The sequence below is a fragment of the Enhydra lutris genome, unplaced genomic scaffold (genome assembly GCF_002288905.1).
Source record: "Enhydra lutris kenyoni isolate GAN:26980312 unplaced genomic scaffold, ASM228890v2 scaffoldscaffold34, whole genome shotgun sequence".
Classification (NCBI taxonomy): domain Eukaryota; kingdom Metazoa; phylum Chordata; class Mammalia; order Carnivora; family Mustelidae; genus Enhydra; species Enhydra lutris.
The window spans coordinates 24,781,825-24,795,224 of record NW_019154118.1 but is presented as its reverse complement, the minus strand read 5'-3'; the positions used below and the strand labels follow the sequence as shown (position 1 = coordinate 24,795,224).

At 42.0% G+C, this 13,400-nt stretch overlaps 2 protein-coding genes across 11 annotated transcripts in view; one reads left to right on the top strand and one right to left on the bottom strand.

Annotated features, from left to right (window-relative positions):
- Positions 1-5,961, bottom strand: part of LOC111153680 (protein NPAT) — a 68,243-nt gene extending 62,282 nt beyond the window's left edge. For all 5 annotated transcript variants that reach the window (XR_002641026.1, XR_002641025.1, XR_002641027.1 and 2 more), the window contains exon 1: positions 5,781-5,961. Coding sequence is in view for 1 of the 5 variants with exons in the window: in XM_022512834.1 (XP_022368542.1) it covers positions 5,781-5,817 (37 nt within the window). In the remaining 4 variants the exon portion in view is untranslated. The remainder of the gene's footprint in view (positions 1-5,780) is intronic.
- A 224-nt stretch (positions 5,962-6,185) lies between these two features.
- LOC111153730 (ATM serine/threonine kinase) overlaps positions 6,186-13,400 on the top strand; it is a 125,724-nt gene continuing 118,509 nt past the window's right edge. Inside the window, exons 1-6 of one of the 6 annotated variants that reach the window (XM_022512915.1) lie at positions 6,304-6,332; positions 6,745-6,928; positions 8,241-8,350; positions 10,484-10,581; positions 10,664-10,776; positions 12,229-12,374. In XM_022512915.1, the coding sequence (XP_022368623.1) occupies positions 10,510-10,581; positions 10,664-10,776; positions 12,229-12,374 (331 nt within the window). In that variant the 5' untranslated portion in view covers positions 6,304-6,332; positions 6,745-6,928; positions 8,241-8,350; positions 10,484-10,509. Of the gene's footprint in view, positions 6,369-6,430; positions 6,640-6,744; positions 6,963-8,240; positions 8,351-10,483; positions 10,582-10,663; positions 10,777-12,228; positions 12,375-13,400 lie in introns of those variants that run through there. The other 5 variants (XM_022512919.1, XM_022512918.1, XM_022512917.1 and 2 more) reach the window with 5 other exon arrangements.

Sequence of the window (13,400 nt, the reverse complement as noted above, 5' to 3'; positions counted from 1 at the left end):
GCACTGGGAGCCCTCCTAGAGACATTAACGAGTGCCTCTGCAAGCAGATTTATTCAGGAATCACAAAATTTAGATCTGAGATGGACCTTGGGCTTTCTCAATTTGCAGAAGAGGAAACAGAAGACATTAAATGGTTCTTCCAGGATCTACGGGTGGTTACATGAAAAGGAGAAAACCCCAAATCCCCACAGCATTCTGAAATTACACAGCCCAAGTGGTCCTGAAGGTGGGGTGAATTATTCTAGACTAATTGATTTGGATGGTGAATTAGAATACCATCCAGGTTGATGATCGCTTTAGATGAAAAAAAAAAAAAAAAAAAAAATTCTTCAGGGGCACCTGGCTGGCTCAGTCAGTAGAATGTGAAACTGTTGATCGGAGGTTTTTTTTTTTTTTTTTTAAAGATTTTTTAATTTATTCATTTGACAGAGATCACAAGTAGGCAGAGAGACAGGCAGAGAGAGAGGAGGAAGCAGGCTCCCCGCTGAGCAGAGAGCCCGATGCGGGGCTCGATCCCAGGACCCTGGGATCATGACCTGAGCCGAAGGCAGAGGCTTTAACCCACTGAGCCACCCAAGCACCCCGATCGGAGGGTTTTAAGATGGAGTCCCACATTGGGCATACAAATTACTTAAAGATAAATTCTTTAACACACACAAATATACACAAAAGTTTTTAAAAAACAAAACAAAAAACATGCGTAATATTGGGCAATCTAGAGTTCCCATTTTATTATTTCTTAAAGATTTATTTGAGAGAGCAAGAGCAGAGTTGGGGGGGGCAGAGGGAGAAGGGTATATAATCTCCAGAAAAGTCTGTGTAGAGCTCCACCTGGGGCTCGATCTCTTGACCCAGAAATCATGACCTGGGCCAAAACCAAGAGTCAGATGTGTAAATGACTGTCCCAACCAGGGACAACCTCTTTTTTATAATTTATTTCTTAAGTATGCTCCGTGCCTAACATGGAGCCCAATGCGCAGCTCGAACTCACAACTCCGAGATCAAGACCTGAGCTGAGATCAAAAGTCAGATGCTTAACTGACTGAACCACCCAAGTGCCCCTAGAGTTCCTATTTTAGATTAGACTTGATGTAATCTGTTTTACTTTTGTCTTACAAGTTCCAAAACAACGCTGTAAATTATTGAGTACTTCAATATTAACTATATATATAGCCACTTCTCTACTTGTAAAAATCTTATTTATCATTGTTAAATACTTGATTGTAATCAATTCTCTATCAGAATAACAGGGGAAAGTTTTAGGTCTAAATTATTCCAAATCTCAAATGTTACAATGAAAATACAAAAGAGGGAGCAATGATCTCTTACTAGAATACAAATAATTACTCTTCAATTAACGTTAGTGATCATTTTTTTTCCCTAAAAACACCTTTAGAATAAAATAACTATCTTTTGTGTAAACCTAGTAAGATGTACAAATAGGTAAGAAAGCATGCCTGAGTGTCCTTTTTTCTTAATATTGTCCTCTGCCTGCTTTTCAGTGGAGGTAGAAATGAGTAGCAAGTTAAATAGACTGAAGGGAAATATAGCTGGAAAAGAGAAGGAAAGATAAAACCCTAACTACATCTAGAGTATTCAAATTTTAGAAACTGAGATGCCAAGAGTCTGCCTTCTCTTCTTCCTATTTATGGAGGGAAAGCTAAAGAGAGAGGTGATGACGAAGAAAGCAAGAGGTATCAAATCCCCCTACCTGAAAATACCTCCTTTACATGTTATCATTTCCCAGAAGCTTTTGATTATTTAAAAATGTAAGCAATTCTTGGGAAGACTAAACCTGCAGCGCCTTATATTACTAGATCCACAAATAACAAAGTTTCTGTCTATAAAGAAGTTACCTAAATGGACCCAGAAGATACATATGCAAGTAACTGTAATACAAAGCAAAGGTGGTAAGACAATAGGACTTATTTTATGAGAGGAGAGGGGCTTGAGAAAGTATTACCAATTTGGGGAAAATTATGAATGGTATAAAGAGTTGAGTCTTGAAGGATGGTTGGGGAATCCCAAAAAAGCCAATGAAAAGCATACATGAAGAACATGTTTGGGGAATGTGCACTGTCTGGAGAAAGCATAATATATGTGGAGAACAGCTGGAGATACCACTGATAAGACAGAATGGGTAAGGATCCAAAAAAGCTATAAATGTCATCAATGACATATTTTTATGAGTAAATAATAAAGATAATCTGGATAAGAGAAAACAGAGTTAATAATCTAATGACCTATTCAGTAGGCAAAAAAGAAATGTTATGATCACAGCTGCAATTCTGTAGATATTTACTAAATATTTAAAACATCTTAGATACATAAAGGTGAATAGGATCAGTGGCTCTTGACCTTTCAGGTGTGTCAGTTCTGATTCTGTTTGTCTTCAAATCTCTTCTTCCCCCTCTCACTTGCTCTGAGCTGTGTGATGGGAAACCTGACCCCATTCAGGCAATGTTTCCTAGGCTCCAAGTCAGCTGGCTTCTGGCTGTGTTCAAACAATGGGAAACACTGGTGGGAGACTGGAGCGCAGCTGAAAGAAGCCATGTAGTTTCCCCCCATTCCCTCTTGGCCTTAGTAGATTCTCCTCTGGGACTACTGTTCCTTCACCAGAAAAGCTTACCTTTCATCTTCCAGAGGAAGAACCCAGCCTCTGGACTGCTTCATTTCTCTTAGGCCTCCTGATTATCACAGTGGCTTCCTGCCGTTGTTACTCTCCGAGCAGGCGCACATAAGCTGCTTGTCTTCTTCGTTTTTCTATCACCAGTGTAACCCATTCCCTCATTATATCCCTCCATGTTAAATACTCAGATTGGCTTCAGTTTTCCTGAATGGGTTCTGACTCACACAGAAAAAAACAAACCTATTTAGAGATCCAAGAAATGTTCTGGCCCCTTCACTCATCAAAATGCCCCAACTGACATAAACCTTTACAGTTTTGGGGGCTTCCAAGACTTTTCAAAGCCTGCCTTATTAATCCCAGATCAAGAAAACTGAGGTCAAAAGTTAAGTTTCAGTTTGGGAAGATGAAGTTCTACAGCTAGATGATGGTGATGGTTGCAGAAAGATGTGAATGTACTTAATACCACGGAACTGTACACTTAAAATGGCTAAAATGCTGCATATATTTATGTCATGTATATTTCACAAAAATAAGTAAACAAGCAACGATAACACAGGATAAGGTTTTCACAGAAGTGAAGTACAATGCTGTTGAAGCACTTAAGGAGACACTAATAGTTACACCTGCTAGAGAAGGTTCCAGAGACTGTGGATTTTATCTGGAGAAACTCCAAGTAGTTAGTATGCCTAGAGCACGGGGCGGACATTGAAAAGTTGAGATCATGCAGGAGAAGCAGGCAGGATCAATTCCATGGAGCACGTTGTACAACATACAGAGAAAACCGAAGTGGAGTCCCAAGTGTAATAAGCAACACTTTTATTTTGGCCTGTACAATATTTACAGAAGAGAGACAATGGCTGGATGTAGCTGAGGAGCAAGGGCTAGTTACATGTAGTGAAGTTCAAGTCAGCATGGTATGTTGCAGAATCTGATTTGTAAAAGGGTGACATAGAGCATCAGGTAGAATGTGTGGTGAGGTCTAGGTAAAGCATTCTGGGGTTTGCGGGTGTGGGAGGAGCACATGCCTGAGGGTAAAGAAACCTAATTATGTGAACTCTAAGAGGAACTACTTCTCTATTCTTAGCATTTAGCAGTGTCCATACTAAGCACCCAGAGATTTCTTTAAAGAACATTATAAGGAGTCAACACAAAGAGGTGAAGACAGGGAGGGGTACTGAAAAAAGAATCATGACAAAATAATGAAATTGTTACAATTTTAAGCCTCTTAGTTTTGGAATTATAGATCTGTGTGCTGATATGAGCTTCCACACATAATACTGAGGAAGAATGAGTGTGGGGAGATTCTTTTTTTGGATCAGACATTCTTTTGCACAACTTGAAATTTTGATAACTACACAATATTTTCCTTTAGAATACATGTAGTATGAATGCTTTAGGCAGATTTTTTTTTAATAGCAAAATCAATAGCAAAACTCTATCAGAAGCCATGACAGAACCCAAAGAAGGGATGGGGGGGTATATTAAGTAGGATTGGTGGAAATTAAAATGGAATGCGAATGACAAAGAATTTTTAGGGTAAGAAAATGAATTTGGAATTTTTATCCATTAAAAAAAGCAGGAGTCAAGCAAAGCAGCTGGTTTGTGGAGAATACAATTTGGTGTGAATTATTCCACGTAGAAAACCATATTGCTTTAAGATCAGTTGTTCTTAACTGGGGATGATTTTCCCTCCAGAAAACATAGGGGCAATATCTGGAGACAGTTCTTATACTGTTCTAAGTGGGCAGGGGTGGGAGTGGGGTCTTACTGGCATTTAATCCATAGATACCAGGGATGCTGCTAAATATCTCACAATGCCCAGGACCGCTCCCCACAATAAATAATTACCGGGCCCCAAATGTCAGTAGGGCTAGGGTGAGAAACCCTGTTAAAGACTATCCTTACTGAAACTGGAGTGGATTACCAAATTGCTAAAACTCAAAAATCCTTAAACTATATGCCTGGAGGAAACACCAATGTTACCTTGAACAGTGTGAAAATCTACTTTAAATTGGTTTCCATATAATACTAGTAAACGTAACAATTACAAGACAGCCAGCTTTTTCTCACAGAGACTGATGGAGGTTAACTATTGATAATTCAGTTCTGATAAAGCGTGCAGATGATTAACCACACATTAATAAACTATTAATTAAAACGGGGCCGTACAACCGTTACCCGCTCCTGTTTCCTGCAAAATGTGCTCACCAAAAGCCCGGAGCACAAAGGCCAGTTTTCCCGACAGCTCTGAGTATTTAAAAAAATTAAGACAAACGGGATTTTTCTAACAATAGGGTAACGACAGTAATTACTGCGGACACTACGGGGAAGTTTCATCAGAGATGTTTACCATCTACTTTCAGGGGATGTCGCGTGCGAGGTCTGCAAACCGTTGCTGGCTCGGGGTCTGAGCTTCCTAGGGCTCTTGCTCCTAGCAGCACGACCCTCTGGATTTTTCCCGGGGACACACAACCCGTTTCCCCACACAGACAATACGCCCCGACAACAGGCCATTGACACCAACCGTCCTCAAATGGAGGAAAAACGAACCAGGAGCACTAGCCCACTTTCAACTGGAAGGCATTTTCCTCCGTGAAATTTCTGGCCGGAGGAAGACGAGGAATTGCTGTTTTACAACATGCAGCTGGCATTTCAGACGCCCTACGCTGGACCACTCACTGCGGGGAGGGAGAGTGAGGAATGGCCGGGGAAGATCACCCCCGTTCGCCCCCAAATTCGCCGTTGGAGGGGCGAGAAAGACATCGCGAAGCTCTCTCTACGAGACTGGCTTGTTCGGGGACCTCCTCGTGTTCCCTAACCGGGTCTCAGCTCTGACAAGTCTCCTTCCGGGGGTCCCAACGAGGCGTGCAGGCCTGGCTCCCCCTCCGAACCCGGGCCTCAGGTGTTCCGCCCCGCGCTTCTCCCCGGCCCTCCCCTCGCCACGCAGCCTCCGGGGAGCCCAGCAGCCGCACACAAAGAGGCTTACGCTACCCGAGCGCCCGGCTCAAGGGGAACCGCCGCAGGTCTCGACCTGCAGGCGGGGAGGCAGAGCCCCAGAGCTTCCCCACCCTAGGGAGAACCTTTGGCCCCAGAGGTCGCTCCGTCCCGCTCAGCCGGGTCCACTACCTGTCCCTCCCGTGACCGCGCTTACCCAGTACCAGCCGCGCTATGTCCGAGGGTAACAACATGACCGAAGCCGCAGCAGGAACCGCCACAAGAGACAAGATTCAGGTAAAAGCCAACACAGCGACAGCTCCTGCGCCGCATCTCCCGGTTCCAGTGGCGGCACTGAACCCGCGGCAATTTGTCCCGCCTCTTTCGCCTCGCGTCCGCCAATCGCTTCCGCCGGAGAAAGAAAGGCGCCGAAATAAAACCCGCCTCGGTTCCCGTCGGATCTGTCGTCACTTCCGTCCTCCTATTAGGAGGGGTGGGGCTGAAGGCGGCGAGGAGGTGGGATGCAGGTGCCACTGCGGGAGCCAGGGGGCGGGAGGCGAGCGCAAGGTCGCACACCATTGGCGGGCAACGCGCACGCGCGTTTGTTCAGACGAGCGGAGTGTTTTGAGGCTAGCCGGCGCAGGGAGCGCAAAGCGTGCGGGGGTCGGCGCGCATGAGCAGATGGTACCCGCTCCCGGTTGACCCCGACTGTTTCCTCGGGAGACCCAGGCTGCGTGTTCACGCTGCGTTTGAACCGGAAGCGGGAATAGTGGGTGTCCACCTGGCTGAAGCCGAAGGGGCTGGTGTGGGGAGGGGAGTGGACCCGGGACCGAGGCTGCAGCTGCCGCTGCTGTCGGAAATTCCACTTTGGCGGTGCGAGTGCACCGTTAGGGGGAGCGTGAAGAGTGGGCAGCGGCTTCTGCGTCGGGGATTGCTGGGCTGTCCGAGCCCCTCTGTGCCAGGCCCCCGACGGCCGGTCTCACCCGCTGCTCTGGGGCGGACCTTCCCTGCTCGCTACACTCTCTCGCGCCCTCTCTCCGAGGCCCTCGCGGATTTAGTCTCGAACCTTCCTCCAGGTGCTGGTAGCACGCTCCTGCCCGTCCCCTTTCCTCTGCCACCGTACGGTCCAGGTGTAGCTAGAGGACTTGACTAACAATGTTTTCCCCCCTTTTCTTGATTAGTTTAAACCGCGAGCATCTGCTGAGGCTTAAACTAGAGTGACGTGGTGGAGAGCACGGACTCAAGAATTTCGTTGCCGGACTTGGAATTTTGGCAGACATGTGGGTGACTGCGCTGTCCGGTCTCCCTTGTGATAATCCTTGCCGGTGGTGAGCCCTCAAGAGCGTTTGCTGCTGTTTTTATCAGGTACCGAGAAGTAAAGGGACTCTTAGAGCTCAGGGTGATCATTAAGGGAGAACCGTGATCGTAGAGGAGCTAACGAGGTTCTGCGAGGGGACCTCGAGTGTTCAGTTGCCCCCGGAGGAGGATGGTGGGAGCCTTCCAGACAGACCGGGAAATGTATGTAAAAACACAAAGCGTGAGAGGTTTCAGAAGCATAGGAGTGAGGTCTGGCGTTGAATGAAATAGATGTGGGCATTTTCAGCATGTTGAGGTCTTAGGGATGGATGAGATCACACTGGGAGAACCTCGGGTGGGAAGTAGGGAGATAGAGATAGTCTTGCAGGTGTGAATGGAAGAGGAACCATCTGAAGATAGACTTAGGAAACAGAGGAAGGGAAGAATGATGATTTGTGGTATTTGTTGAGCATTTATTGTGTTCCAGGCACTGTGTTAAATCCGTACGTGAATCTTTAACAGTAACTTTGAGGGAGGTAGTATTGTTTTTCGTTTTATCGGTGACAGATTGAGCTTTAGAGAGATTAGCTAATGTGTCCAAGGTTATACAGCCTGTAAGGGGCAGGGGCAGGATTTGAACCAGCACAGTCCAACAAGAGAGTCCACACTATTACACCAGAAGAGAATGGCATGCCACCGGCAGAATTCCATACAGGAAGATGTGATGTAGGCATCGTTTTCAAATTCTGCAAAGGAATCAGCTTGATTGAGATCTAAAAAGGAAGGTCGGACTTGCCACTTCAGAGACTGTTGTTCAGGAAGTATGTATGGTTTGAGGAGCATGTTGGTAGAGGGGCTTAAGTCTGGGTTAATGTATTAATTGAATTCAACCGTATCTGTTGACTCTCTTACTCTAGCTGACTACTCTTCAGTTCCTTCGGTTTTCTTTCAATTCCTCCAACACACCATGCACTTTTTCATCTTAGGACCGTTTGGTGGTACTAGTCTCCTTCTCTGAAATATTGGTCCTCTCCCTCTTTCTGTGATTGGCACCAGTTCAGGTCTTGGCTTTTTTGTAATCTCTGCTGAGATGTTCCCTGGAAGCTTATCAGAAGTGATCCTCTCCATTGTTAGTGTATATTTTCCTCTTTTGGGTCCTATATCATATTTTGGAATTAGGCATTGATTTTTCACTGTACTTGTTTATTGTCACTCTCCCCCACCAGTTATGACTCCACAAGGGAAGGATTTGTGTCTGTTTAATTCATTGTGTCTGGCTACCCCTAACATAGTACCTCAAACAGGTAGTGGCCCTGTAAATATTGTTGTATGGATCAGTGAAAGAACGTTTCCTGACTGAGCTGTTTTGTTTTCTTCAAAGTAATGAATCTTTGAGAAACAGAAGAGAGGAACACAGAAGGGGAAGAATAAAAAACCACAGCTTAAAAAAAGAAAAAATTGAGGGCTGCATCTTCCTGGAAGTGTCACATGGTCAGTAAACTTGCATTTTTTATTATGTTATAAATAACATCTTCAGTATACTTAGGAATAAACATGCCTACGTTTATGGTTCTTTGGATATGGATCTTGTTAAGGTGTTTGTGTTGGTTATGATCCCAGTTTTATTTTACTTACTGACTCAATCAAGAGGGTTTTAAACCACGATTGAGTATGAAGGGGAAAGAGTCCTAGATAAGAGGGAATGGAAAATAAAAATAATAACCCTTTTCCTCAAGAAGTTTACAATCACATGGCAAACTCTTGGTAAATAACAACCTTTAATCTACAGCAGAGTAAAGGAGGTTGTAACAGGGATAAAAGAGTCACAACAGCCAATGAGTAAAAATGAAGAAGCGAATTAGAGCTACCTACCAACGAAATAGGTTGGCTTCTTAGGTAGTGTGCTCTCAGAGTATTTACGGAGAGTGTTTAAATACTTTTATAGGAGGGATTTCTTCCTTTGTAAGAAGATTGGACATGGTCTTTCAGTTCCAATTTTAAGACTGAATTAAACAACAGCAAAGAAACATACTTGGTCTTTAAAGAATGAGTAGAGTTTATATGAACGGATGGGAGAAGGACTCCCCTTCTTCTTGATATATGTCAAGGACAAAAAAAGTTTTTTGTTTGTAAACACTTGTAGTCTAACAAAAACGAAGCTTTCTTGTAAGAAGAGTCAGAAATAATGACACAAAATGCTTTTCTTAGGCCTTTTTTTTAAAGGTTATCAAAGGAAGGTTTGATTATATCAGAAACCTAAAAGGAGGTAGGCTACAGCAATGGCATTAAGGTGCAGTAAAGTGTATTTGATTTTTGGCACTATAGTATTTAATTCCCTTTGAAACAGCAGCATAATTGCACTTGAATTTTTATGTTTTAGAGGAGAACCGTAAAGCCAGCTGAGACTTAGTGCTAGGGAAGGCTTACTAGCTCTGATAACCTCCTGCATAGCAATTCCAAAGCCTAAGCAATTCCAGCTTTTGGCTTAGTAAATGATGTATTTTGTTACTCCATGTAAGAGTTAAATAATTAAGAGTTAAATAGTGCAGCTAGTCGATCCTTAAATCAGCTGGTCATCCTTAAGAACAGGTCAGTCAGCTGTTAAATCCTCAAATCCCCTTTTCCTTTTTTTTTTTTTTTAATTTTTGAATTTATTTTATTTTATTTATTTTATCTTTTTTAAAGATTTATTTATTTATTTATTTGACAGAGATTACAAATAGGCAGAGAGGCAGGCGGAGAGAGAGATTGGAGGAAGCAGGCTCCCTGCTGAGCAGAGAGCCCAACTTGGGGCTCGATCCCACGACCCTGGGATCATGACCTAAGCCGAAGGCAGAGGCTTTAATCTACTGAGCCACTCAGGTGCCCCAAATTTTTGAATTTATTTTAGAGAGAGTGTGCATGCATTCCGGGTGGGGAGTGGGGAGAAGGAAGGAGAGAGATAGAATCAGAAATAGACTCTATGCTGAGCCCTGCGCCGGTCATCGCAGAGGCTTGGTCTCACCACCTCTAGTTCATGCCTGAGCTGAAAACAAGAGTCAGATGTACTTAGCTGACTGAGACCCCCAGGCATCCCTTTCTTTTCCTTATTCCTTTTTTTTTTCTTTTAAAGGTTTTACTTATTTATTTGACAGAGTGAGAGTGAGAGAGACAGAGAGGGAACACAAGCAGTGGGAGCAGCAGAGGGAGAGGGAGAAGCAGGCTTCCGGCTGAGCAGGGATCTCAGTGTTGGGCTTGATCTTAGGACCCTGGGACTATGACCTGAGCGGAAGGTAGAGGCTTAATGACTGAGTCACTCAGGTGCCCCTCTTTTCCTTATTCTTGACCAGGCTGTCTTCTGTTGGTCTTCTACATTTTAATTGAATTATCATGTTTCTTAGAAAAGGTCTCAGAAAAGTAAATTTATGTGTTGCTCGTTTTTATCCTGCTATTGCAAACTAGTACCCGTTTGCAGGTTGAAGCTTTGTTTTGATATATTCTAAGAAAATCTCATTTGAATGTGGAAACATTAAGAAAAATAATTTTATGGTTACAGTATGCATGTAATTGTACAGTCTGATCTGACTGTTAATACCACAGTCTGAAATAATTTTGCATTTACGTGTGTTTCTTTTTTTTTTACAGTGCTGTGCTTTCTGCAGTTCTGCACCATGAGTTTAGCACTGAACGATCTGCTTATTTGCTGCCGTCAACTGGAACATGACAGAGCCACCGAACGAAGGGTAGTAAATTCCTGAAGCTTAATCTTTCCTTGAAGTTAGCGTGTGATTGGCAACCCAGTACTGTGTTCTTTTTCATTTTCAGAAAGAAGTTGAGAAATTTAAGCGCCTGATTCGGGATCCTGAAACTGTTCAACATTTAGATCGACATTCAGATTCCAAACAAAGCAAATACTTGAATTGGGATGCTGTGTTTCGGTACTCCATTCCAAGTTTTTTTACTGTCTTTATTTTCCTTTTTCAGTTATTATTATTTTTTTTAAAATTTTATTTATTTGACAGAAATCACAAGTAGGCAGAGAAGCAGACAGAGAGAGAGGGGGAAGCAGGCTCCCCGGTGAGCAGAGAGCCTGATGCAGGGCTCCATCCCAGGACCCTGAGACCATGACCTGAGCCGAAGGCAGAGGCTTTAACCCACTGAGCCACCCAGGCGCCCCTCCTCTTCCATTCTTATTTGTTGTGATATTTTTGTATATGTAGGTCTTACTTATCTTTGCTTTCTGTATACTGTTGTGCCTTGCATGTAAAGTTGGTGCTTAATATTTGTCTGAAATATGATTTTTAAAGGATGTTACTATAGAAAGGCATTTGTTCAATGAAAGTTCTTAGATCTCACTCAAGATTAAGAGGATTCCTTTCATATTAGTTCATTCAAGACTTTATTTTAGAAGAACACTTTATTTCAAATTGGAGAATAAATTAAGTTATAAATGCTTTGTTATTACTTTTACACCTTTAAATATTCCTCTGAATAACTGCTACATATTAAATTGTAATTAAGAAAACAATTACAGAATAATTTCTGTAGGAATGCAGTTAAAAACATCAGGCTTTGGAAGGACAATTGATTGCTGGACTGGAGTGCCACATAGAATTGGTGTCTTTTTACATTGAGACATAATTTTCAACTCTGAAGTCCGTTTGTACCTAGGAATAGGTTGTAAAACTTAGGAAAAATGAATAAAATATTTTAAACTAATGTAGAATAGTGGGAAGCTCTAAATAACATGTTCAGCCAAGGGGAAAGTATATTTACTTGTTCTTAAGTGTTTAGAACTTTTATTTTTACGACTTACTTGGTATTGGATGGACTTACAGATTTCAGTGCAGATAACATAAAAAAATGCATGTTTCTTTTCTCTGGTTACTTAGTTCATTTCAAATACCACAAAAATGGTTCCTACCTAAAGATGAGTATTATTTTGCATAAGCAAATCAGGTAGGTCCAATAGGCACCTGGCACTTCCAACAAATCATGAATATCTTCTAGGCAGACTTCATTCAAAAGCTAGAGACATTGCCACCTACCTGGGAAAGGTTTGGGTTGTGTACAAAATAACAAGTAAGAGAGGACTGAGAGCTCAGTAGCATTGTAAGCTTTTAATTATAAAATGAAAAAACAAACAGTAAAGCAACAGAAAATCATGGAGGTTACAGTTTAGAACTTTGTGGAACAGACTTTAAATTGGTATTGTGCCTTGAAAGAGAAAATTATTTTTTTTAGCTGGTATGTTGATGGCCGTGTGGTGGCTTCAGAGATTCTCTTTGTGATGGCGTAAAGGATTTTTCACACTGTTGTAATAATTCAGGCATTTAATAATTCTGAATTCTGAATTTAATAATTCTGAAATTCCACTTTGTTTTTTGAAGATTTTTACAGAAATATGTTCAGAAAGAAACAGAATGTCTGAGAACAGCGAAACCAAGTGTATCAGCCTCAACACAAGCCACTAGACAGAAAAAGATGCAAGAAATCAGTAGTTTGGTCAAGTACTTCATCAAATGTGCAAATAAAAGTAAGTACTGTTATTTATTATAAATAGCTGGTTTAAAAGGTCATTGTTGCATGAGTTTGGTTGGAATATGTTGAGGTAAATGTTTAGTGCTAACTCTAATTTGTGGTACTTGTAATGGTTTTTAATATATGATCGGTTCAAATATTTGGAGGAATTTATGCAAGCGTGGAGTGATAGCCTCCAAAAATTAAAATTAGTATTCCAACTGCCATTCTTCTTGGATCCCTTCTATTTGTTCCTAGGACTTAGGTAGCCCTAATGATTGAACATACCTTTTAAGCTTTTTTTTCCTGTCTTTGAATAGCCTTAATAGTGGTGAAACCTGTCTCCCTTTGTTACTGCTTCTGCCTTCTGAGATAATATAGAAAAATCCTGTTAAATTTTTGTTATCTTTTGAGATACCCGAAGTAAGCTTTGACATTTCCTTTGAGTCGTTGTCTCTAACCTAAACAGATGTTCTTTATTCAGCTCATTTGACCCTAGTTTTTGTGTCACTCTCTTCTGAATTTTCTTCAGTTTAATTATATCTCAAAGTGTAGGACTTAATCATAGCCATATTCTGATTGGTAAAGAGTGGAGCAGGACTTATATATCTTTTATTCTCTACTTTTACTAATTCATTTTGAGATTACATTAGCTTTCTTGCAATCAGAACCCACCATGCCCAGTATTGATTAAATAAAAAAATGCCCAGTGGTTTTTTGCTCCTCATGAGCCATGTATTTCCCACTTTGAATGGGGGCCGTGGTTGTCTTAAAGAGTTGATATTTTTGACCCAAAGTGCCCAATAGCAATAGGCCTATGTAAGGAAAGGGGCTTCCTACAATGTTGAAACCTAGAAGTAGAAATGTTTGCTTAGGGGCTCTTGGGCTCAGACTTTGTTACAATTCACACCCAATGTGTGTGAATAGTAATTTGTGATTCCAGGTTTAGTTTGGGAATCAGAAAAGCCATTGAATCACTATTTTGGGCACCCGAAAGTACAGTAACACCGTATGGTAACTATACTGGCATTGAAGTGAAAGA